Source organism: Rhincodon typus, chromosome 10, assembly GCF_021869965.1.
Source record: "Rhincodon typus isolate 14 chromosome 10, sRhiTyp1.1, whole genome shotgun sequence".
NCBI classification, from domain to species: Eukaryota; Metazoa; Chordata; class Chondrichthyes; order Orectolobiformes; family Rhincodontidae; genus Rhincodon; species Rhincodon typus.
Genome location: NC_063341.1, coordinates 55,994,279 through 56,019,278, shown reverse-complemented (window position 1 = coordinate 56,019,278; position 25,000 = coordinate 55,994,279). Strand labels below are relative to the sequence as shown.

The 25,000-nt window shown below is 42.4% G+C and overlaps 2 protein-coding genes across 4 annotated transcripts in view; both read left to right on the top strand.

Annotated features, from left to right (window-relative positions):
- The window catches only part of pif1 (PIF1 5'-to-3' DNA helicase homolog (S. cerevisiae)), a 33,749-nt gene extending 27,025 nt beyond the window's left edge, over window positions 1–6,724 (top strand). For all 3 annotated transcript variants that reach the window (XM_048602183.1, XM_020519488.2, XM_048602184.1), the window contains exons 13-14: window positions 1–107; window positions 5,834–6,724. In XM_048602183.1, coding sequence (XP_048458140.1) covers window positions 1–107; window positions 5,834–5,896 — 170 coding nt within the window. In that variant the 3' untranslated portion in view covers window positions 5,897–6,724. The remainder of the gene's footprint in view (window positions 108–5,833) is intronic.
- Window positions 6,725–15,040: 8,316 nt separating this feature from the next.
- The window catches only part of LOC125484137 (DNA repair and recombination protein RAD54-like), a 13,396-nt gene continuing 3,436 nt past the window's right edge, over window positions 15,041–25,000 (top strand). Inside the window, exons 1-5 of the mRNA XM_048601534.1 lie at window positions 15,041–16,189; window positions 16,994–17,068; window positions 17,368–17,460; window positions 22,392–22,511; window positions 24,789–24,849. Of these exons, the coding sequence (XP_048457491.1) occupies window positions 16,187–16,189; window positions 16,994–17,068; window positions 17,368–17,460; window positions 22,392–22,511; window positions 24,789–24,849 (352 nt within the window). The 5' untranslated portion in view covers window positions 15,041–16,186. The remainder of the gene's footprint in view (window positions 16,190–16,993; window positions 17,069–17,367; window positions 17,461–22,391; window positions 22,512–24,788; window positions 24,850–25,000) is intronic.

Below are 25,000 nucleotides of genomic sequence, written 5' to 3'. Positions count from 1 at the left end.
GCTTGGAAGGTCTTCGAGTGATGGACTTTGACAGGAGAGTGGTCCATGCTAACACGGACGTCCTGAGTTTTTATAGCAGATTAAAAAAGGAAAGGATCCTGATGCAGGTGAGTGGGATAGCAGAGGTTATGTTGGGGCTAAATTTCAGTCCTTTGAAATGTGTTATTTTGCAGAAACCTGGAGCCTTTGTTCAGAGGAGCGTGCAGCTCCAATATTTGCAGGGTCCGTTTTGAATGCGCATGAGATTTGTTTTGTATTTTAATATGAAATCAAAATAATAGAGAGGAAAAACCAAGGAAGTTGAGGACAGTATCAAATTGAAATTGCAAGAAAAAACAATGTGGCCAAGATTAATCAAATATCATGATTAGGAAAGTTTTAAAAGCCAACAAAAGATGACCCAAAAATGAATAAAGAGGGAGAAAATAAACAGGGCAAACCAGCAAGTAACAAGAAAATTGACATCAAGAGCATCTTTAATTATATGAAAAGGAAGAGAGAGGCATCAGTTAACATGGGGATCTTGGAGAATGAGTTGTGTAAAAGAGTCATATTGGATTTGAAACGTTAACTCTCCATTTCTTTCCACAGATGCAGTCAGTCCTGCAGCTTTCTCCAGTATTCTGTGTTTGTTGTCTTAGACAACAAGACTGGAGAAATAGTAATGGGGAGACAGGAAATGGCAGAAGAGTTGAACTAATGCTTACATCAGTCTTCACAGTAGAGGACACTAATAGCATTCCAAAAATACTAGATAATCAGAGGGCTAAAGGCAGGGAGCAAATTAATGCAGTAATTATCACTGGAGAAAAATATACTAAGGAAACTAATGGGGATAAAGGCCATTAAGTCCCCTTGACCTGATAGGTTGCATCCTTGGATTTTAAAGGAAGTAGCTGCAGAGATAATGTAGGCACTGGTAGTAACCTTCCGAGAATGCTTAGATTCTGGAAAAAAGTTTCAAAGGATTGGAAAACTGTCAATGAAACATCTTTATTTAAAAAGGGAGGAGACAAAAACAGGAAACTATTGTGTAATTAGCTTAATACCTATCATTTGGAAAATGTTAGTGTCCATTATCAAGGACGTGATAGCAGAGCATTTAGATATCCATAACATAATCAAGAAAAGTTAGATTGGGGAGGCTGTGGTGCAATGGTAATTTCACTGGCCTCCTAATCCAGGCTAATGTTCTGGAGACATGTGTTCAAATCCCAAATATGGCAAAATTTGAATCCAAAAAAAATCTAGTAATTAAATTTATAAAAGAACTATTCTAATGATGACCATGTAACCACTGTTGATTGTGTTTTTATGACAGTCTGGTTCACTAATATCCTTTTAAGGAAGGAAATCTGCTATCCTTACCTGGTCTGGCCTACATGTGACTCCATACCCACAGCAATGTGGTTAACTCTTGACTCCCCTCCAGGCAATTAGAGATGGGCAAGGAATGATGTCCTTCCCAGCAATGTCCACATCCCATAAACGTTTTTTAAAAAGTAGCAGAGAAAAGATGGGGGTATTTAACATTGGCAGAGTGGAGAAGATCATTGACTTTCTCCCTGCATTGTGGTGCATTTGTCCAGCTGGCTGAGGATATCTAGCAGGACATCTTCAACCCTGCCTGCAAAGAAAACATTTGTCAAGGGCAAATGTCAGGAACCAATCACGGCAGCTCTTGACTGTGCACTTGGAAAAGTACTATGGGCTTTCAAACTCCAGAAACATCATTGTAAGATGCAGGGAAATGAAATGTAAGCTACGCCACAGGGACGTGGCAGGTAGTTTAATTGGGGGAGTTTGGTAATAATAGCAAGAGAACTTGCTAAGCCTTGCAGCAACAAAGCCTTCAAAAAAATCCAATGCAACTTGGATTTAGCCAAAAAAAATGCAAGATTTAGCCCACTGTCAGAAATACATAAAAATATAGAACAAGACAATGCCCAAAATGTTATGCCTTTGGGCCTTGTGGATAGACAATTTGATGATCTTGCAAACTACCCACTTATGATAGATTCAGACTTTTGAGTTTAAAACTTTATGGTATTGAGAAGGTCTTTATATTCTGAACCAAATCACATTAGAACTGACCTGACAGCTCATGATGTTAGGTAAAAAATGTTCTCCTCTCCAGAAGATGATGGAAGTCTGGAACTTGACTGTATGAAGGTTAAAAACCCTTGTCACATTTTAACAAAAAATATTCAGATAATCACCTGAAGTACCATACTTACAAGACTATGAACCAAAAGTCCTTGAAAGTCAGATCAAGCTGGATATGTAGGCTGTACCTGGAATATTGTAGCAGTTCAGGGCATCACCCTTCAAAAAGAATCCATTGATCTGGAAAGGAGTTCAGTGTAGATTTGACAGAATGATAACTGGATATCGAGGGTTAAAATATAAAACAAGATTACACAAATTAAGGTTTTATTCCCTGAAATATAGGTTAAAGAGTGATTTAATTGATGTTTTCATGATAGTAATGTGAACAGATAGGGGAAATTGAAATTAATTATTTTTGTTGCTTGCAGAGTCTAGGACTAGGGACATGGTCTATAAAGTCTTAGAACCACATCTTTTCAAGAGTGAACTCAGAAAACACTTCATAGAATCATAGAATCCCTAATTTTTAATCCCCAATCTTCTAATTTTTGGGACTCACTTCCATAAATGGTGGTTGATGCTAGATTAAATATTAAATTTCTAACTAAGATTTATTGTTTATTTTTGTTAATCAGAGGTATTTTGGAGGGTGCCATGGTGTCTCAGTGGTTAGCACTGCTGCCTCACAGCTCTAGGGACCCGAGTTCAATTCCACTGTTGGACGACAGCCTGTTTGCAGTTTGTATATTCTCCCTGTGTCTGTGTGGGTTCCCTCCAGATTCTCCGGATTCCTCCCACAGTCCAAAGATGTGCAGGTTAGGTGGATTGACCCAAAGTAAATGTGGGGTACAGAGATAAGATAGGGGGCTGGATCTGCTGTTCAGAAGGTTGGTGTGGAATTGAGAGGTTGAATGGCTTCCTTCCACACTGTAGGAATTCTGTGATTCTAAACCTGCTGAATATGGTATCTTTCAAAAAGAATCTGGCACTTAGTGACTGGGTATCCATAACTGAGCATCCATAAGGCACTGTGGGCCATCAGCAGCATCTGAATTGTATTCAAACACAGTCTATGACCTTATGACCCTGCATATATCCCACTCTACAATTAACATAACATGAGGGCATCAACCATTGTTCAATGAAGAGTGCAGGTGGCGCATATAAAAAGCAACACCAGGCAATGAGGTGTCACCCTGATGAAGCTACAACTCAAGACTGCTTGTGTGCCAAACTGCAGAGGCAGTCCGAGATACACAGGGCTAAATGACCCTATAGTCAACAGATCAGATCTAAGCTTGGCTATCTTGCCATATCCAATCATGAAGGTATCAGACGATTAAACAACTCCCTGGAGGAAGAAGCTCCATAAATATCCCCAAACCTCTAGGATGGGGGTAGCCCACAACAGCATTGCAAAAGGCAAAACTGAACCTTTTGCAAGCACCATCCTCTAGAAGTGCTAAATAGAGAATTCATCTCCCCCTGCTTCTGAAGTCCCTGGCATCATACAGGCCAGCCTTCAATCAATTCAATTCACTCTACTAGACATCAAGAAAAGGCAGAAGGTGCTAGATAATAAAAAAGATGCAAGACCTTGACCACTTTCTGGCAAATAGTACTTCAGACTTGTATGTTCCAGAACTAGCTTTGCCACTAAACAAACTGTTCCAGCACAGTTGCAATGTTGGCCTCTACCTGCCAATGTGGAAAATTGCCCAGACAGTGTCCAGAAAAAATCAGGCCAATCTGCTCTGTCCAATGACTGCCCTATCAGCCTACTTTCAATCATCAGCAAAGTGTTTTCGCAATGCTAGTAGGCAGCACTTGCAAAATAACAATCTGCTCGCTGCTGATCAGTTTAGGTTCTGTAAGATCCACCCAGCTCATTGTGGACTTGATCCAAGCATGGACGAAAGGGGAAGCAAGGGTAATGGCCCTTCACATAAAAGCAGCATTTGACTGAGTATGTCATCAAAGAGCCCAAGCAAAGTTGGGAGTCACTGGTTGGAGTCATAATATGCATAACAGATGATGGTTGTGCTTTTTGGAAGTCAATTACTTCAGCCACAGGATTTCACAGTAGCACTTTCTCACGGTGGTGCCCTTGGCCTGGCTGTCTTCAACTGCTTCATCAATAACCTTCCCTCCATCATAAGATCAGAAAGGGGGGATGTTTCACTGTACAATCATCAATGTTTAGCATCATTTATGACTCCTCGGGTATCGAAACCGTCGGTGTCCAAATGCAGCAAGACCTGAACAATATTTAGGCTTGAACTGACAAGTTACAAGTAATATTTGTGTTACAAGTGCCAGGCAATGACCATCTCTAACAAGAGAATATCTAAATATCTCTCCATGATGTTCAACAGCATTACCATCACTGAATTTCATTTTATCAACATCCAAGGGGTTCTAATTAATCAGGAATTGAATTTGACCAGCCATATAAATACAGTGACTGAAAAAGGGTCAGATGCTTGGTATTCTGTAGTAAATCTCCTGTCTCACCACTGCCTGTTCACCATCTACTAGGCACAAGTTGGGAGAGTGATGGAATACTCTCCAACTGCCTGGATGAGTGAACTCTGACATTCAAAGATTGATGCCATCCAGGACAAAGCAAATGGGGTTTTGCTTGGCAATCTATTTCACAAGTTCAACATTCACTTCTTCCACAACTGGTGCACAGTGGGAGCACTGTGTACTATCTGCAAGATGCACTGCAACAACTCTGAACAGAGTTCCTCTGGCAGCATCTTCCAAAACTGATGTTCTTCCAAGCTCCAGAACATCCTGACTTGGTTACTACAGCGTCACTGCATCAAAATCTTGGAACTCCCTTCCTAACAGCACTGTGAATGTACTTGCAACCCATGGACTGCAGTCATTCAAGAAGACACTTCAACTCCACCTTCTCTAGACAATTTAAGGATGGGCAATGAATACTGGCCTAACCAGCATCACATTAACAAATATAAATAATATAGGGCAAAGGTGGGTATGTGAAATTAAGTAACGTATCAACTTTAATCTCATTGAATAGCAGAACAAATTCAAAGGGCTAAATGCTCTCCTCATGGTCCATTGCTCATTTTGACCTGTCATATTAACTGCCGTTTGTGGAATGTTGCTGCATATAAATTACTGTTGCATTAGTTACATAACGTGTCATAATACTATCACAATATTCAGTCTGTGTAAAACACTTTATTTCCAGATGATTGGTTATAAACACTCTTCCTTTATCTAACTATCTGAAATGTGCATTTTTTATTAAAATCACGAGCTCAAGAATTATTCTTAAAAACAACTGCAGTATTTTAGCTCTTGCTCATTTCAAGTGCTCCTTGTGATTCATCAACACCACATTTTATTAAAAGTTTGCAATTGGCAGAACATGAAAATTCTGTCATCATACTTAGGCTGAATTTTAAAAGGTTTGATATTGAGATTCTCTTTAAATATTGAACATAGTATGAGTAACTTAAGGAAGCATATCAATACTTATAAATATTAATTTGTGGTAAATGATAGTTGAAGGCAAAACCTGAGTTTATCTGGATCTATAGTTATAGGAAGGTAACTATTTCAGAGTTTACCAGAGGAGAACTTTTATGCCACTCTGCTGTTTAGTTGTTTCAGTGCCTGTTAAATCATTTTCTCTAAATTCTTCTTTGCTGAGAAGCTTATTTATCACAAATCCTTATTTTTCTTTTAGTCTTCACTGGATGGTTACATTGAAACAGAAAATCAGGAAAACAAGATGCCTAGAAGACTATAGGGTGTTTTTCGAAGCAAATCCTGCTCTTCACCATCATCCTCTGAGAAGCTCCATTTTGATCTTGATCATTTTAACTTATGCTGATCTTACATATGTTTTATAAACACTGGCCTTGTCCTTTTTTACATTTTAAATTAGCAGTCAGGTGTTATTTATGGCATCAGAGCTGAAATTAGCGCTGTGGAATGAGAAATGTCAATGGCAATGGCAATTTTCTAATCACCAACGATGTACCTCTGTTTTCCATCGCATAAATGAACCTCTGATTTTGTAAAGTAAAATTAATAGAACACTTTCTATCCTACCTAGTAATTGGAAATGTTTCTTTCCAGATGTGTATGTCACAATTGGTACCTTATCCCAAAGGAATGGCTCGCTCTTCTCCCCATGGGAGAAAGAAAATAAATAAAAACTCTTCTTTCTCTTTCCTCCTTTCACTTCTCACCACTAAAGATAGTGGGTGTCTGCTAGCCTATTGTGCTATGGTTGCAGCATTCCCTTTGATTCCTTACAAAACTCACCAATTGTTCAAATATGACAATCACCTGACTTCCAGCTCAAGCATATTGTTCTTAAATTTTCCTATTTGTTTATTTCAATAATTTGAAGAGCTGTTTTGTTTTTGCATTTATATAAAACAAATTGTAGTGCTTCCTGTAGCCGTTTTTGAACCAGGACAGATTATGGTTTGGAATTGAAATCACTCTGTTCTGTTTATCTCAGTTATTGGCTGGCTTCTACTGCAAAGCCATAATGACAACAAAATAAACCGTAGGCAGACTTTTATGGTTCCCTGTCAATGATTTTGCAGGCAGGAGTCTTGTAAATCCTAAGTGTGTCCTTCTCACCACCTACTTGCTCATTGCCATCTGATAGTGATTTTATAAGAGCTGAACCAAGCTAAATTGTATCTTCCATCCTTTCGCCAAAAGAGACCCTTTCTCAAAGACTATTTAAGTAATTTGTCACTAAACAGCTACTTCCCATCCCAACAACAGGTTTTGGGGTTAAGAGTGAAACCCAGCAGATTAGCCTGCCTGAGACACAAGTGAAAATCAGGAAAGATTATGGATCCCATGCAAGCCCTTCCTCCACCCCACCATTGTCTGGCCTGCTCAGGTTCCCCCTCTACCACAACCACACACCCCACCCCAGGGGCCTCACCTCCTGGGCTCATTGTGGTTTGTTCTTTGGGACTTGGTGAATTCCACATCTTTTTGCTGGGACAACAGTGCTGTCAGCTCCTCAGATGACCATCAGTCCACATGGAGTACCAAATAGCTACAAGGCAGCTGTCAAGCAAGTTCATTTCCCGCCAGTCTTTTCTCTGGTAGGATGGGAATTCCTGCCATTCAAAAAATTCTGCCCTTAAATAGTTTGCTACATTTGTGGGAAGGACCAGAGAGCAAGAGGAGGAGGAAGACCTTTAGATTCCCGAACTGGCCCCCACAAAGAAGAACAGCAGATGCAATTCCCAACTTTTCCAGTAGTAAGTATGTCTTCCTTCCCACCCTACAACAGGCCAGCCAAAGTTTGAAATATAATGTGTAGTTGATCAACCCTTTTCCTTACAAGAAAAATTTTTAAATAAAACATTTCCCTCTATTTACAACATAAAATGAATTACTACTAAATGTTTGTTACAATATTGTCATAATGGGCAGGATTTTAATTCCTGTGTCCCCAACCTGCCGGTTGCATGAAGTAGGGACCAGGAACCCCCAAATGTTACTGATAGACTAAAGAGAATTATTTTGAAGGAAGTGGCCAATTAAAAGACTGCTTCTGGGAGACCTGTCCAATTAAGGATGGCAAATGGGCTCCAATGTCTTGGGAGTCAATAAGAAGATTTATAACAGTCACAACCCCACTGCCAGAGGTAAGAGCTGGTTAAGTACATTGGAGTATAAAGTGTCTTTTTCCCACTGCTGGTTACTAAAGGGGGTAAACAGACAAACAGATTTACTACTGTTGCAGCCAATATTTGGAGCAGTATCTTCCATGTCGAATGGAGTCTCCAGCACTGATATCTACCTGACCTGCCACTGACAGCCCACGGCCATTTTGCATGTAGACGCCTTATGACTTACCCAGTTAACATTGGGAGAGTGTCCTTAATTGCCCTTTGGTGGAGTGATAAAGCCCGCAGATCCTCCATCATTGGGCTGCCACTTTGTATCACTGGAGCGGATGTCATCTTTCAATAACACAGCAGCTCTTGGAGAAGTTGTGAGAGGCAATGAGGAGGATGAAGGGGGGTACTGTGAAAGAGAGTGGAGAGGAGAGTTGGGAATGGAGTAGGCAGTGGCTTGGAGGGTTTGGACAGCAGAGTAGGTGGGGGTTTGGGATGGGCTTTGGGAGATGGAGTGGGGAAAATGGGAAGAGTTGGGAGAGATGACGCGGAGGCATGGGTTTGGATGAGGAAGGGCAGGAGGATAGGAGTGTTGAAAATGGGGATGAAGAGAGGCAGAATGGGAAGTCTTAGAAAGGGAATGGGGTTATTGAGACTGATGGTGATGCTTACGTATTTAAGTATGGAATGTACACTGTGGCTGATCAAATAACTATTCTAGTTGTCACTTTGACTCCTGTATAATCACGTAGAGACAGGAAAACTTAATGAAGCAGCCCAAGGATTTGCCTCCATTTTTCAGGCCCACCTATTTCCACAGGCCATTGAAAATTCAGCACAATATCACTGTAACTTACATAATGTACAGAAGGCCCACATCTGAGCAGTACTTTCTTGATTCTGAGTCAGAAAGTTATGGGTTCAATCTGTACTTTGAAGAATTAAGCGCAAAGCTTCAAATACTAATTCAATACAATGGTAAGGTGCCACTTTTCACACAAAGTGTTAATTAAAGGTCCCAAATAGATATATAGGAACTCTTGGGATAACATGAAGGACAGGAGAATTCTCCCTGTATCCTATCCAATGTTTTTTTTTAATTTAGTTTTTATTATTATTGCTTCATTGAGTGTGGGCATGGTTGGCTTTTACTGTATGTTGCTCAAGAAGAGAATGGTGAGTTGCTACTATGAACTACTGGAGTCCTTGGAATCCAAAAACACCCCTAGTGCTGTTAGGAAAGGAGGTGCAGGACTTTGACCCCTTGACAATGAGGTGCAGCGATGTAAGTCTTGGACGGAAACTTGCTGGTGGTGGTGCTCCCTTACATCAGCTGCTCTTCTCCTTCCAAGTGGTGGAGATCACAGGTCTGGAAGGGGCTATCAAAGGAGCTTTGATGAATTGCTGCACTGTATATTATGTACAGTACACTGCTGCCAGTGTGTGTCAGGAATGAAAGGTGTGAACATTAAAAGCGGTGACGGTCAAGCAAGCTGCTTTGTCCTTGTTGCTGTCAAGCTTCATAAATGTTGTTGGAGCTGCAATCATCCAGGCAAGGGGACAGTAGTAAATTGCATGCCTGATCTGTACCTGCAGATAGTGGACTAGCTTTGGGGAAACAGGAGGGGAATTACCTATGGCTGATTTGTTTCAATTTCTGATCAGGTAACCCCCAAGATGTTGATAGTTGGGAATTCTGCAATGGTAATGTTGGTGAACATCAAGGCGAACATCAAGGAGTTCTGAGGAAGGGTCACCGGAGCCGAAACATTAACTCTGTTTTCTCCTCCACAGATGCTGCCAGACCTGCTGAGCTTTTCCAGCAACTTTGTTTTTGTTCCTGATTTACAGCATCCGCAGTTCTTTTGGTTTTTAATCAAGGGATGGTGGTTAGATTCTCCCTTGTTGGAGGTGGTCATTGCCTGGCATTTAAGTGGTACAAATATTACCTGCCATTTATCAGGCCAAGCCTTAAGGTTGTCTCCTACTGCATTTGGACACAACCTGCTTCATTGTCTAAGATGTGGTAAGTGATGCTAAACACTGATTGTTTATTAATCAGTGAATGTTCCCATTTCTGACCTTATGATGAAGGTCTTTGATGAAGCAGCTGAAAACTGTTGCACCTCGGACACTACTCTGTGGAACTCTTTCAGTGATATCATAGGGCTGAGATGATTCATCTCCAACAACCACAACTACTTACTTTGCACCAGAGATTTTTTTGTATTCAAATCACGAGTGATTCACCCTCAATTCCAATGTGCACTAGTTTTACTAAGGCTACCTGATACTACACACAATGAAATGCTGCTTTGATGTCAAGGCACTCAATCCTACCTTAAAAACACCATTGAATCAGGCTAATCACAAACACCATTAGAACAGGCTAATCATTTATTTGTGATATTTTGCCACATGAAAATTGGCTGCCATGTTTCCTTATACCACAGTAGTGACCACACTATAAAAGTAATTCATCAGCTGGGTAATGTTTTGGGCTATCAGGGAGACAGGGAAGATTTTATTCAAATGGGGAGTCTTATTACATTTTTGTGTTATTTTTCCCTCAGTGCTTACCTGGAATAATTTGCAACCTAAACCACGAGCTCTGGGTTTCCATTCACTTGTAAGGTTTACCATTCAGGAGTATATATGTAATAGCCAAATCTGCAACAGATCATTGATTACTATAATATGTTTGAATTTAATCATATTCTTACAGTGCGTGTTATTAGTTTCAGACATTACTTGAGGTGTGCATTTTCTTTATCCCATCTAAACTACATTCACTTGTCGTTATGCGCTGGTTCACTTCCTTAGTCTGTAAACTTGCAATTTTTTTTCTCTCATTGAGTTGACTGGTCTGCTTGTGTCTGTCTTTGTGGTACAGAGGAGAGCTACACAGCATCAGTAGCCACTTTTAAAAAATATATTATCCACAATAAGCTTGTGCTGCTAGACCCCCACAGATGATGAGGTTTTGATTTATTATACATACATTTAAGGATACTTTGATAGCTCTTGTACTCCATCTAGTGTCAAAGAAAGAAAAAATTGGCATCTGACAAGATAGGGGATGCAGAAGATTACTACAGAATTGAAACTCAAAGATATTCCATTCTCAGAAAAGTGCGAAAAGTGTGGAGTCGTCCAATTCAACGACAAATGGCTGTTGTTATGCTGTCATCTGAGGAACCTGCCGTGGTGGTTAGGTTGCTAATTGTGATTCTCAGTGGTTACTTTGGTGGCATACCAGGGTTACCTCTGCTCTGAACATTAGTGAAGAATTCACAATTCTCACAAAATCTTCAAAGGGTTGCGCTTGGAATGAGGGATAATTTGTGCCAACTTCTACGATGTAATTGGCTGGTACATTATTTTTACCGTGTGTACACAATGCCAGTCCAGTTCCAATCTGTTTCTTGCAATACAAAGTTAGCAACTATTTTTGCTGAGGTTCCTATTCTATGTAGGCAACTGGCCTTGTAAGAGTGAGTTTTGTTCAGAAGTAGTTAAGAATCGTTACATTGTACCTTCCTAGCCATGACAACAGGAGAGAGACTGGCTTTCAATGTAAAAATGGAGCATAAACACTTAAATGGTCCAGGTGGCCAGATAAACGCAGTGGCTACAACAGCAGGTCAGAGGCTAGGAATACATTTATTTATTTTGTGGGATGTGGGCATCACTGGCTGGCCAGCATTTATTGCCTGTTTCTAGTTGCTCTTGAGAAGATGGTGGTGAACTGCCTTCTTGAATCACCATAGTCCACCTGTTGTGGGTTGATCCACAATGCCATTAGGGAGGGAATTCCAAAATATTGACCCAGTGACAGTGAAGGAATGGCAATATATTTCTAAGTCAGGATGGTGAGCGGCTTGGAGGGTCACTTGAAAATGGTGGTGTTCCCATGGATCTGCTGCCCTTGTCCTTCTAGATGGAAGTGGTCATGAGTTTGGAAGGTACTGTCTGAGGATCTTTGGTGAATTTCTGAAGTGCATCTTGTAGATAGTACACACTGCTGCTACTGAGCATTGATGGTGGAGGGAGTGGATACTTGTGGATGCAGTGCCAATCAAGTGGGCTGCTTTGTCCTGGAAGCTTCTTGAGTGTTGTTGGGGCTGCACTCTTCCAGGCAAGTGGGGAGTATTCCATCACACTCCTGACTTGTGCCTTGTAGATGGTGGACAGGCTTTGGGGAGTCAGGTGAGTTACTTGCCACAGTATTCCCAGCTTCTGGCCTGCTCTTGTAGCCACTGCATTTATGTGGTGAGTCCAGTTGAGTTGCTGATCAATAACTCCCACAATGTTGATAGTGAGGGATTCAGTGATGGTAACACCATTGAATGTCAAGAGGCGGTGGTTAGATTCTCTCTTGTTGGTGATGGTCATAGTCTGGCATTTGTGTGGCATGTAAGTTACGCCACTTGTCAGCCAAAGCCTGGATATTGTCCAGATCTTGTTGCAGGAGTCACGAGTAGTGCTGAACATTGGGCAATCATTGGCAAACATCCCCACTTCTGACCTTATGATGGAGGGAAGGTCATTGATGAAGCAGCTGAAGATGGTTGGGACTAGGACACTACCCTGAGGAACTCCTGCAGAGATGTCCTGGAGCTGAGATGACTCCAACAATCACGACCATCTTCCTACGTGTCAGGTATGACTCCAACCACCGGAGAGTTTGCCCCGATTCTCATTGATTCCAGTCATGCCATACTCAATCAAATGCAGCCTTGATGTCAAGGGCTGTCACTCTCATCTCACCTCTGGAATTCAGATCTTTTGTCTGTGATTGAACCAAGGCTGTAATGAGGTGAGGAGCTGAGTAGCCCTGGCAGAATCCAAACTAGGCATCACTGAGCAGGTTATTGCTGAGCAGGTGCTGCCTGAGAGCTGTTGATGACACGTTCCATCACTTTACTGATATTGACAGTAGACTGATGGGGCTGTAATTGGCCAGATTGGATTTGTCCTGCTTCTTTTTATGTACAGGACGTTCTTGGACAATTTTCCACATTGTCAGGTAGATGCCAGTGTTGTAACTGTACTGGAACAGCTTGGCTAGGGGAGCAGCAAGTTCTGGAGTACGAGTCTTCAGTACTATTGCCGGAATGTTGTCAGGGCCTGTAGCCTTTGTAGTATCCAGTGCGTCCAACCATTTCATGATATCACGTGGAGTGAATCGAAGACTGAAGACTGGTATCTGTAATGTTCGGGACCACTGGAGGAGGCTGAGATGGATCGTCCACTCGGCATTTCTGGCTGAAGATTGCTGAATATGTTTGAATTTACTCTGCAATTTGAGAGGGAGAAGATAGAATCAGAGGTAACGGTATTACAACTGAATAAAAGCAACTACAGAGGCATGAGGGCGGAGCTGGGCAGAATTGACTGGGAGAGGAGCCTAGCAGGAAGACAGTGGAACAGCAATGGCAGGAGTTCTAGGAGTAATTCAGGAGACACAGGGGACAATGAGGCAACAGTGGCTGACTAGGGAAGTCAGGGATAGCATAAAAGCAAAAGAGAAAGCATATAACGTGGCGAAGGGCAGTGGGAAACCAGAGGGTTGGGAAGCTTACAAATACTAACAGAGGGCAACAAAAGAAGAAATAAGGAGGGTGAACATTAACTATGAGGGTAAGCTAGCCAGTAATATAAAGGAGGACTGTAAGAGTTTCTTTAGATGTATCAAGGGCAAAAGAGGACATTGGGCAGCTGGAAAATGACGCTGGGGAGAAAGTAGTGGGGAACAAGGAATTGGCTGAGGAACTGAATAATTACTTTGCGTCAGTCTTCACAACAGTCGAAGACACGAGTAATATCCTTCCATGGCTGTGTCATGTTTGTGGTTGGAATCATATCTGATACAAAAGAACATGGATGTGATTGTTGAAGGTCAATTATCTCTTCCAGGATATTGTTGCCTCAGGTGGTGTTCCAGGTCCAACCATCTTCAGCTACTTCATCAATGACCTTCCCTTCATCGAAAGATCAGCACAGAGTCACAGACTGTACAACATGGAAACAGGCACTTTGCTCCAACTCATCCTTGTCGACCAAATATCCCAAACTATTCTTATACCATTTGCTAGCTTTTGGCCCATATCCCTCTAAACCCTTTCTATTCATGTACCTATTCACATGCCTTTTAAACGTTGTCATTGGACCAGCTTCCACCACTTCCTCTGGCAGCTTATTCCATACACGCACCACCCTCGACACGGAAGAGTTGCCCCTTCGATCCCTCTTAAATCTTTCCCCCTTACTTTAAACCTATGCCCTCTAGTTTTGGATTCCCCACCCCAGGGAAAAGACCCTGGTATTCACCCTATGCCCTCCACGATCACATAAACCTTTAGAATGTCACCCCTCAGACTGTGACGCTCCATGGAAAATAGCCCCAGCTGTTCAGCCTCTCCCTAAAGCTCAAACCCTCCAACCATGGCAACATCCTTGTAAATCTTTTCTGAATCCTTTCAAATTTCACAACATTTTTCCTGTAGGAGGGGACCATAACTGAACGCAGCGTTCCAAAAGTGGCCTAAACAATGTCCTGTGCAGCCGCAAAAAGAACTGCAGAGATTCAAGGTGGTGGCTCTGTAGCAAATTCTCAATAGAAATTAGGAATAGGCAACAATTTCAGGCCTGGTCAGTATTGCGTACACCCCATCAGACAGGACGTGAGAAAGTGTGAATTGTGGGCAGGGGACCCTCTCTCTCTGAAACACGATCCCTGGGTGGGCGGAGCTCCCCGTTAACGCGGCACTGGGGGGCGGGGCTCCCAGTAAACTGGGCCCCTGCGGTCGGGGCTCCCTTTAAACGCGGCCCCTGGGGACAGGGCAAACAGTAAACGCTACAATCGGGGGCGGGGCTACCTGGTAACGTGCTTCCAGGGGGCAGGGCTCCTTGTTAACACCGCCCTGTGGTTGGCGGGAGGGGGGGGGGGGGGACCCCTGTAAACACAACACCTGGGGACAGGGATAACAAGGTGTAGAGCTGGATAAACACAGCAGGCCGAGCAGCATCAGAGGAGCAGGAATGTTGACGTTTCGGGCCTTTCGGTCTAGGCCTGAAACGTCAGCCTTCCTGCTCCTCTGATGCTGCTCGGCCTGCTGTGTTCATCCAGCTCTACACCTTGTTATCTCAGATTCTCCAGCATCTGCAGTTCCTACTACTCCTGGGGACACGGATACCTGTAAACGCTGCCCTCGGGGAGGCGGGACTCCCTGATAACACTGCCCTAGGGGGCGGGGCTCTCTGTAACGCGGGCTCGTGGCGGCAGGAGCCTCCGCGGAACCCGTAATTCGCAATGCGCAGGCTCAGCACCCGGCGGTAAATTCGAGTGAGAGAGGGAACGGGTGAAAGTGGAATTAGGGCAGATAGAGACAGAGATAGAGAAATAGAAAAAGAGAAGTACCGCGAGGGTTTGTCAGTTAAAGGTGGGGAAATGCCGTGAAGGGATTGGGGTAGCGAGACATTGGTCTACTCCCTGTGCCGTGGGGACAGAAGAGAAAGAAAGAACGAAAGAGAGGACTAGAGGAGAGGAGGCATACAGAGTGTGAAGGGCCTGAGGGACAGGTTCAGTCGAGGAGTGAGATTGGGACTGGGAGAGTGGATCAGGCTCTGGCACAGGGACAGTGAGCTTCCCTCTATGGATTTACATAGGGCTTCAACTATAATCTAGGGATTGTAATAGTGAGAATCAAATGAGAGAGGGGCTCAAGTTATTAGGCCGGATTTCTAAACGGTTTGAGTTTGATAGACCGTGAATGCAATGCTGCTTTGTTCCGCTTAATTATGTTGAAGAATGAGGCAAATCAAGAATTTTACAGTGACCTGATCAATTAATGGATTGTGAGCTAATTTTGTTATATTTGATAGTGGATGTACTGTAATTGAGATTAATCATATTCATTGATAACTAAAGAATAATTGATAGCAAAACACAAAATTTGAGATTGTGAAAAGAGAACTCTGTTTTTTTTAATAATGTTATTAATAATAATTGTTGATTAAAGAGTGGGAGTAAACCAACTCGATATTAAGTTGAAGCACTAGATTGAAATGGGGTTTCTAAGTTCACAGGAATTGTTTAGCAGTAATCTATAAAGTACTCCACGTTTATCTGAAAAGGCTAAGATATTAAGAGCAAACTCCATTCAAAGGAAGCTGGAAAAGAATTGCTACATAACATTAGACCTGATCATTTGGCTCACTGAAGTACTGAATCAACTGCTTGACAATGGCATAGATGCAATGGAAGCTGAAGAAGTTTCACTGGTCAGTGATTATGACCTAGAAGTTGGATGAGACAAAGACTCCTGTGCTCAGCTATCTCTTCAAGTAAACTACATCATGGAATTTTGAGAGAGAAGAAACTTAAAACTGATTGAATAAGTTGTTAAATTGCATTGAAATCTCAGTTTCAGAAAATGGTAAGTGCGACAATGATTAGGTTGGCAGAGTGTTAAAATCTCCCTTTCAACTGCCCTGTTTTAGTCTGAAGTCCCAATGTGATTGAATTCTTTGCTACTGCATTCATCTTTGAGTCAGAGGTGAGGCACATAATGTGGGTGAACTTCCAGTGCAATGTTGAAGTGGTGGTGTATTGTCAGACATCCATCCTTTGAATGAAATATTAAATTAAGGGTCCATTAGACTTTTGTAGATCAAATGGGTATTAAATACCTCATGTCATTATTGAAGAAGAACAGGGTGTTTTTCCAGTGTCCTGGGCAACATTATTCTCTTAGATACCTTGACAAAACTGATTAGCTACAGTTGGTGAAGTAATGCTGTTGGAGGTTATATTAATTTGTATACTGGTCACTGCAGCTCAAAGTAATGAATTACATGTGGAACACTTAGGAATATTTCTTTTAAATATGAAAAGGCAATTTTTCTTTAGGTAAAATTCCCAAATTGGCAAAATCAACTAACTTACGAGCTCTATGTTTTTAGAAATACCAACTTAAGTTCTAGCCCTCAATGCACTGAATAGGACTTAACACCGATTCCTTGCCAAATAAATGTTTCAAATGTTTACTTAAAAATACAGTCTGCTTACGTTGCTGCTTGTGAGAAATTTCTGTAAATAAATTGGCTATTACATTTTCTACATTAGAATAGTAACTACACTTCAAATGTACCTCATTGGCTTAAAGTGCTTTGGGGTGTTATAAAAGCTGTTGTAGAAGTACAGTCTAACTTTTTGTAAATGTGTTGCTTTTGTTCCATAGAGAAGAAGTCTAGCCCCAAGTCAGCTTGCCAAGCGAAAGCCAGGACATTTGTCGGATGATGATGATGAGGATGTGGTACAGTAATCTAATGCAAACTGACTGATTAAATACTTATTGAATTTATGTACTTGTGTCAGTAAGTTGAATCTGTGCTTCTAAGCTGCACTTAATGACCTTTTCCCCAGGTGAATGCTACGGCATCTGATGTGAATAATATTAATTTAAAAAGTGGAATATGTATCCTTTATCGTATATCAGTCATTATGAAACACCAGTTAAGGACTGGCACGTATAGGAATGAGGCTCACTATTTGCAGAATATATTTGTTGCATCTCAACTGAAATTGAAATGTTATTACACATCTTTCAAGCAGATGGGACATGAACTCAGGCCTCCTGGCCCAGAGTTAGGGACACTACTACCATGCCACAAAATCCCTGAAGCCTACTGCACCTGGTATTCTCGGGTGAGTCCCATCCAAATACTAACCAGGCCTGAGTCTGCTTAGGTTCCAGGATCAGACGGGATCTGATGTTTTCAGACTAATATGGCCTTAGGCTGTATATAGTTGTGTGGAGTTGCCCCTTTAAGCAAATAGGTCAGGTGACCCGGTGCAGGAGCTAGAAAAGGCAGTTTGACACCGACTGTGGAGCTGAGAGGATGCAGAATAAATCATTCCCTCTTCTAGTTTATCCTCTGTCTACTTCATATTCTATTTCTTGTTCTAGTGAACCACAAACACAAACTGGCAATGAGGATTGGATTTGAGCCACAAACTGTGCAAATGCTACTTTTTTTTGTGGAAGGAGGAATGACGTTGCCTGTACTTTGAAAACCGAGCAGATTCGTGGAGTTAACATCGAGGGGCTGGGACTGCAGTCGACGCCAGGAAAGCACAGTTCGCTCCGAGGACCAGGCCAAGAGTGGTGGGCTGAGGGAATTCGGACTGCAGCCGACAGCTGAAGAGGGGAGTATTCACTCGGCAGCTTCGCAAGATTGTGGGAAGCGGTTGCAAGGAGACTCGGGCTGCAGGTGGCACCAGGGAAGAGTCGTATGCTAATGCACTCGGTGGGGGAGTGGCTGGTGCACAGATTGTTCACCAAGCAGACCTGGACTGCGAACGGCTATCAACTCCAGTTGCAGGAAAACAACACTGGGCCAATTTGGAGCAATGGGACCATTTGATGAAGAGACAAGAGTGTTGGATGCTGCATATCGAATGTTTTGGTGTGTATTTAAAGGCAAATAAGATGGCTGAAGACACCATGGTACTGGTCTTCTTGAGTACCATTTGGAGCAAGACCTTCACAGTTCTAAGGAGTCTGGTGCAACCAAAGAAACTTGTGGAGAAGACATACCAAGAACTATGTGAAGTGTTGGGCAGTTATTTTGCACAAAAGCCACTGATGACGTAGAACCTTTCTGTTTTCATGAACGGATACACCACAGAAGAGGGTCCATCACCCAAATTATGGCAGCCTTAAAGAGGTTAGTGAAACATTGTGAATTTGGAGGGTTCCTCCAAGATGCCTGCTAGGACTGTTTGGTTTGCGGTCTCCGACACGAAGCCACCTAATGGAAACTATTAAGAAGGAGAAACCTGGATTTCAAGGCAACTTTTGAAATTGTTACCTTGTTGGAGTTGGCCACCATTTGAGTGACGGCGCCCAGGTGCATAGAGTGGCAGAAACTCAGCAAAGTGCTGTACCAACTGTAGAATGCCACCGATGTGGCAGGAGTGGCCACAATGACTCAACATGTTGGACTCGAAGCCCAGTGCTGCTGGTGTAAGCGAGTGGAATGTATTGCCTGAAATTGCCGGGTACAACCCAAACGAGAGAAGGCGAGTGAGAAAGCAACAACCCTGAGGATAAGACATCAGGTCATGCCACCAGCCAGGAAGTAGACTGGGAATCAGCTAAGTCTGCGGGAGAAGCTGAAAGCCCTGGGTCAGCAGAGTTTCAGTTAAATATCCTGTGAATGTGGGATGAAGCTGATCTCATTTGGGTTCTTCTCAAATTAAAGGGTAAGACAGTAAAGATGGATACAGGTGCAGAAGTGTCTCTGATTCTGGAATCAATACATAACACAAAGTTAAAAGCACTGCCATTGAAGCCTGCCAAAATTACACTACGGACATACATAGAACAAGTGTGGCCTGAATGTTTCTTGCCACTTGTCAGCTCAAGCCTGGATATTGTCAAGCTTCACACAAGGTCTTTTTGTTTTCTAATTCACTCATGGGACCATGGGCTTTGCTGGCTGGCAAGCATTTTATTGCCCTGTCCCTTTTGACCTTGCGAAGGTGTGGTGAGCTCCCTTCTTGAGCTGCTGCAGCCCACCTGCGTTAGGTTGACCCAGGAATTCCAGAATTTTGAATCAGTGACTGTGGCGTTTCAGCGATTATATTTCCAAGTCAACATGATGAGTGGCTTGGAGGGGAAACTTGCAGGTGGTTGTTTCCCCTGTACTTGCTGCCCTTGACCTTCTAGATGGAAATGGTCATTGGTTTGGAAGATACTGTCTTAGGATATTTGAATTTCTGCAATGCACCTTGTAGGTAGGACACACTTGCTGCTACTGACTGCCTGTAGGTAGAGTGACTGGCATCATATCCACAAACAATCAAGTGTGCTGCTTTTTCCTGGATGGTGTCATGCTTAATGAGTGTTGTTCAAGCCGCATGCATCCAGGCAAGTGGGGAGTATTCCATCATACTCCCGACCTATGCCTTGTAAATGCTGGACAGGCCTTGGGAAGTCAGGAGATGCAGTATTCCTAACCTCTGACCTGTCTTCTGGCCACTCTGCCTATATGGCAAGTTTCTGATCAATGATAACCCCAAGGATGTTGATACTGGGGGAATTCAGTGATGATAATACCATTGAATGTCAAGGTTTGGTGGTTAGATCCTTTCTTATTAGCGATGGTCATAGCCTGGCATTTGTGTGGCCTGAATGCTTCTTGCCACTTGTCAGCCCAAGCCTGGATATTGTCTAGGTCTTGTTGCATTTAGGCATGGACTGCTTAAGTATCTGAGGAGTTGGGGATAGCGCTGAATACTGTGCAATTATCAGCAAACAACCCCACCTCTGACCTTATCATGGAGGGAAGGTCATTGATGAAGCAGCTGAAAGCAGCTGAAAACAGCTGGGCCCAGGACTCTACCATGAGGATCTCCTGCAGAAATGTCCTGGAGGTGAGATGACTGACCTCCAACAACCAAGACCATTTTCTATATGCCAGGTATGACTCTGACCAGCAGAGAGTTTTCCCCCGATACCCATTGATTCCAGTTTTGCTAGGGTTCCTTGATGCTGCACTTGGTCGAATGTGGCGTTGATGTAACAGGCTGACGCTTTCACCTCACCTCTGGAATTCGGCACTTCTGTCTATGTTTGAACCAAGGTGTAATGAGGTCAGGATCTGAGTGACCCTGGCAGAACCCAAACTGGGCATCAGTGAACAGGTTATTCACTCACCATTCAGACTTGGAAATATATCACTGTTCCTTCACTCCCTGTGGTCATTGATACCTGCTCCACGTGGCCCGAGGTGGTTGTTTTGAAGTCTGCATCAGTGGAAGCAACAATAGGCCAACTGGATGAAATGTTTGCCAGGTTCGGGAACCCCGAACAAATAATGACTGACAATGGTCCACACTTTGTGGCACAAGAGTTCAAGGATCACCTGGAAAATCACAGAGCCAGATATGTGAGATCAGCTCTATATCACTCGGTGACAAACGGCCAGGCAGAGAGATTTGTACAAACCTTGAAGCAGGCCTTAAAGGCCTCACAAGGGGAGAATTCCTTAGGATGGCGACTCAGCAAGTTCCTCAGCATGAACAGGAACCATGTGATAACCCGATGCTCACTGGCATCCTTAATATTCAACCGCCAGTTCAGAACCATGTTTGACTGACTTACTGCGGGCAGAAGCGATCAGAGAGATGATAGAGTGAAATCTGGAAGGACAGATGGTCAGAACACTCACAGTTGAGTGTTTTCCAAAGAGGAAAGATGGTGTTAGCTGGAATTATACATCTGGGGAAAAACGAATCCCAGTGATGGTGTGACTTGAACAGAACCATTATCATATATGGTACAGGTAGTTCTGCTATAACATGTGTTTCGTTAATGCAAATTGACTAATGCAATTGACGAAAAGTGGACTCTGTTTGGATAACGCGAAGTTTGTTCTGTACAGGTATAGCTATTTTCTGCAGCGATTTCCCTATAATGTGATTTTCTATAGCGTGAGGTCACACAAGAATGCAACTATTGTGTTATAAGAGAATTACCTATACAGACTAGGGATTAACTGGCCTGGAGGAGATACTTGGGTCAGCTGGTCGCCACACCTCGTCAATGGGGGTGATGACCCTCGGAACACCGAGCCAGTCCAGATGGGATCAGTGGTGTTGACCGAGTCATGTGTTTCCAAGCCATGGTTGGCCACACCCAGGGAGGAGATAACAGCAGGCTTATAGAGTAACAGCCAATCATAGTGGGAAGTACCTCAACAGAACAACAGGAGCTTCCAGAAGCCCGAGAGACTACATTGGAAAAGATTCTTGAGTCGAAGAGATTTTATTCAAGGAATTGCCATCTCCCTAAGAGACTGATCATGGTGATGTAACTATGGAAGGGTCATTTTCTTTTTCATTTTTTTTTGTTGTAAATATTCCTGACGATGTATATATGTTAGCTACAATACTTGCATGAGAGAGAGAGAGATAAAGGGAATATGGAAGTACAGGGGGTAGGGCTGTAATGTATGTGGTTGTGTGGTGTTGCCCCTTTTAAAAGGGCAGGTCAAGTCAACCGGTGCAGGAGCTAAGAAAGGTAGTCTAGCACCAACCGTGGAGCTGAGAAAATGCACAAAGTATTCCCTGTTCTAGTTTACCCTCTGCCTACCCACATGTTCTATTTATGTTTTATTGGATCACAATCGTAACAGGATGATTTTCAGGAGGCCAATGGTCTTTCCTCATTCCAGACTTGTGCCACTAAGAATGTCAGAATTAAAGCTTTCAAAAAGATTACACTTGAATTTCTTCCCCAATGCTGAAAATAATCATAAATGCTTTAAATATCATAAATAGTGGTGCAAAATTAAATGAGGCAGAATGGGGAAGTGAAGATCGGCAATATTTGAAGATTTTTGATGTTACTGATTTCAGATCAATTCTTGTCTTATTTTTCCCATTTGAGATTAGCAAGTCACTAGGCTAAAATCTGCATGAAATTATTTCTGCTTCTTGTTGTGTCAGTACATGATGGAATTCTTGATGCAAATTATCTTTGAAATCCCTGACGATTTGAGAGAGGAATGGGTGAGTGATTGAGATTTTCAAAATTGCAATTTAAAAAATGGAATTTACTTTTTTGACAGAGTCCAAAACGGCGCAAACTGGCATGTCAGCGAGACAATGGTGAAAATTTTATGTCACCATTTCGGAAACCGCTAGCACAACTAACTAATCGACCTGTGTGTCTTGACAGCAGCCAGCATGTGAGTGATCAGTACTACGAATCATGTGGGGAACAAACTTGACTGTATGAGGGCCCAAAAGATAGAAGATTGGAAGTCTGGCAGAAAGCAGAGAGTGGGGATAAAAGGGTCTTTCTCAGGATGGCAGCCGGTGACAAGTGGTAATCCACAAGGGTCAGTGTTGGGACCACAACTTTTCACTTTATACATTAATGATCTAGGTGAAGGAACTGAGTGCATTCTGGCTAAGTTTGCAGACGATACAAAGATAAGTAGAGGGACAGGTAGTATTGAGGATGCAGGGAGGCTGCAGAAGGATTTGGACAGGTTAGGAGAGTGGGCAAAGAATTGGCATATGGAGTACAATGTGGGAAAGTGTGAGGTCATGCACTTTGGTAAGAAGAATAGAAGCATGGACTATTTTCTAAATGGGGAGAAAATTCAGAAGTCTGAAGTGCAAGGAGACTTGGGAGTTCTAGTCCAGGATTCTCTCAAGGTAAACTTGCAAGTTAAGTCAGTAGTCAGGAAGGCAAATGCAACTTTGGCATTTATTTTGAGAGGGCTTGAATATAAAGGCAGGGATGTACTTCTGAGACTCAGTAAAGCTCTGGTGAGGCCACGTTTGGAGTATTGTGCGCAGTTTTGGGCCCCATGTCTCAGGAAAGATGTACAGCGGGTTCAGAGGAGGTACATGTGAATGGTCCCAGGAATGAAAAGCTTAACATATGAGGAATGTTTGAGGACTCTGGGTCTATGCTCGATGGAATTTAGAAGGATGAGTGGGTATCTAATTGAAACTTTCAGAATACTGAATGGCCTGGACAGAGTGGATGTTGGGAAGATGTTCCCATTGGTAGGAGAGACTAGGACCTGAGGGCACAGCCTTCATGTAAAAGGAAGACCTTTTAGAACTCAGATAAGGAGAAACGTCTTCAGCCAGAGACTGGTGAATCTATAGAATTCACTGCCACAGAAGGCTGTGGAGGCCAGGTCATTGAGTATATTTAAGATAGAGATAGATAGGTTCTTGGTTGTCAAGGGGGTCAAGGGTTACGGGGAGAAAGCGGGCGAACGGGGTTGAGAATCTTAACAGCCATGATTGAATGGCGGAGTGAACTCGATGCGCTGAATGGCCTAATTTCTGCTCGTATATCTTATGGTCTTATATATTATTGAGATGGAGCTGAAAATGATTGAATTCTATTGTTTGCAATTGTCAACTTTGTTACAAATCGAGTATAATCTATTTAACTGTACAAATATGACATTCTATTGCTAACACAAAAATATTCTCAGCTCCTAATGGCTCACTGCCCTTTCCCCTTTCAACAGGATAAGGTCTAGTCCCCAAACACACTTTCATGGTGAGGAATGAATTGGAAATTCTTCTCTCTAACCAAGCTAGGTGAATCTTACAATCATTTAAATTTCACAAAATGTCTCTTCAATCTGAGCATGAGCACCCACTTACATTTATGTGGCATCCAACAAGATCAGCATTTCATCGACTTAGGACACAGGACTAACTGCTTCTATCTATTTTATCTCTCGCACTCTCTTTTGCTCCATCTTCCTGTCTGCCACTCACGCTTCCCAAAGCCTTGTAACTGGATAAAATTAGCTATGGAGCTGGCGGTCTATCTTGAAAATATATACACTTTAATGTATAAACTTTTACAAGAGGTAATATGTTGACATTTCCACCACATGCCTATAATATTAAGGCTAACAGTCTATCCTCTGCCAGCATAGTTGTCACCATCATTGTTTAGTTATTAAAATCTTACACCACCTTCCTACTGTGAGATAACATGGGCTCCCATTTAACAAGTATACCATCTGAGCTTCTTGTCAGGTAGAATTCATAACAGGTAAATAATCCCCTTCATTCTTCCATTTCACCCAAAATTAAAGGAAGAGTCCCAGAATATAACAGTCTTGCCAATTCATATTTGGGACACAGGAAATGCCAATTAAGTAAAAATGAAAGTGCAAGTCAGGCTGCCTGACTTTAAAGCTTGCAATATCGAAGATAGGGAAGAGGGCATATTTTTGGCACTATTGTTCTTGTATTTGTTGTGTCATCTGATCTCAGAGTTAGGACTCCAATTGTTTGTGCTATTCTGAACTAAGTGGCAAGAAAGTGGGTTGCCTGGAAAATGTACTAGCAGCAGAAAATAAGGGTAGCATTGAGTCTGGTTACAATACCTTTCTATTTCACTATATTTTGAATTTATTTATCATACATGTATTAGTAAGATTAATTCAACATTGTCATTTCCGCTTTGTTTCCTACAGGAGGCTTTCATTCGTAGCATCCTAGCCAAGCCTTTCCGAGTGCCTATTCCAAATTATACAGGTATAAGCTGTTGCTTGTGTAGAAAGTCTCTTTTATAGACCAAAAGTATACTATCAATAGTTTTGAGTAGACTAGGTAGTGTGACTAGATATAACAACTCGACTATATTCTAGAACTGTTCTACACTAACTGCTTCAATTGTGGTATCTCT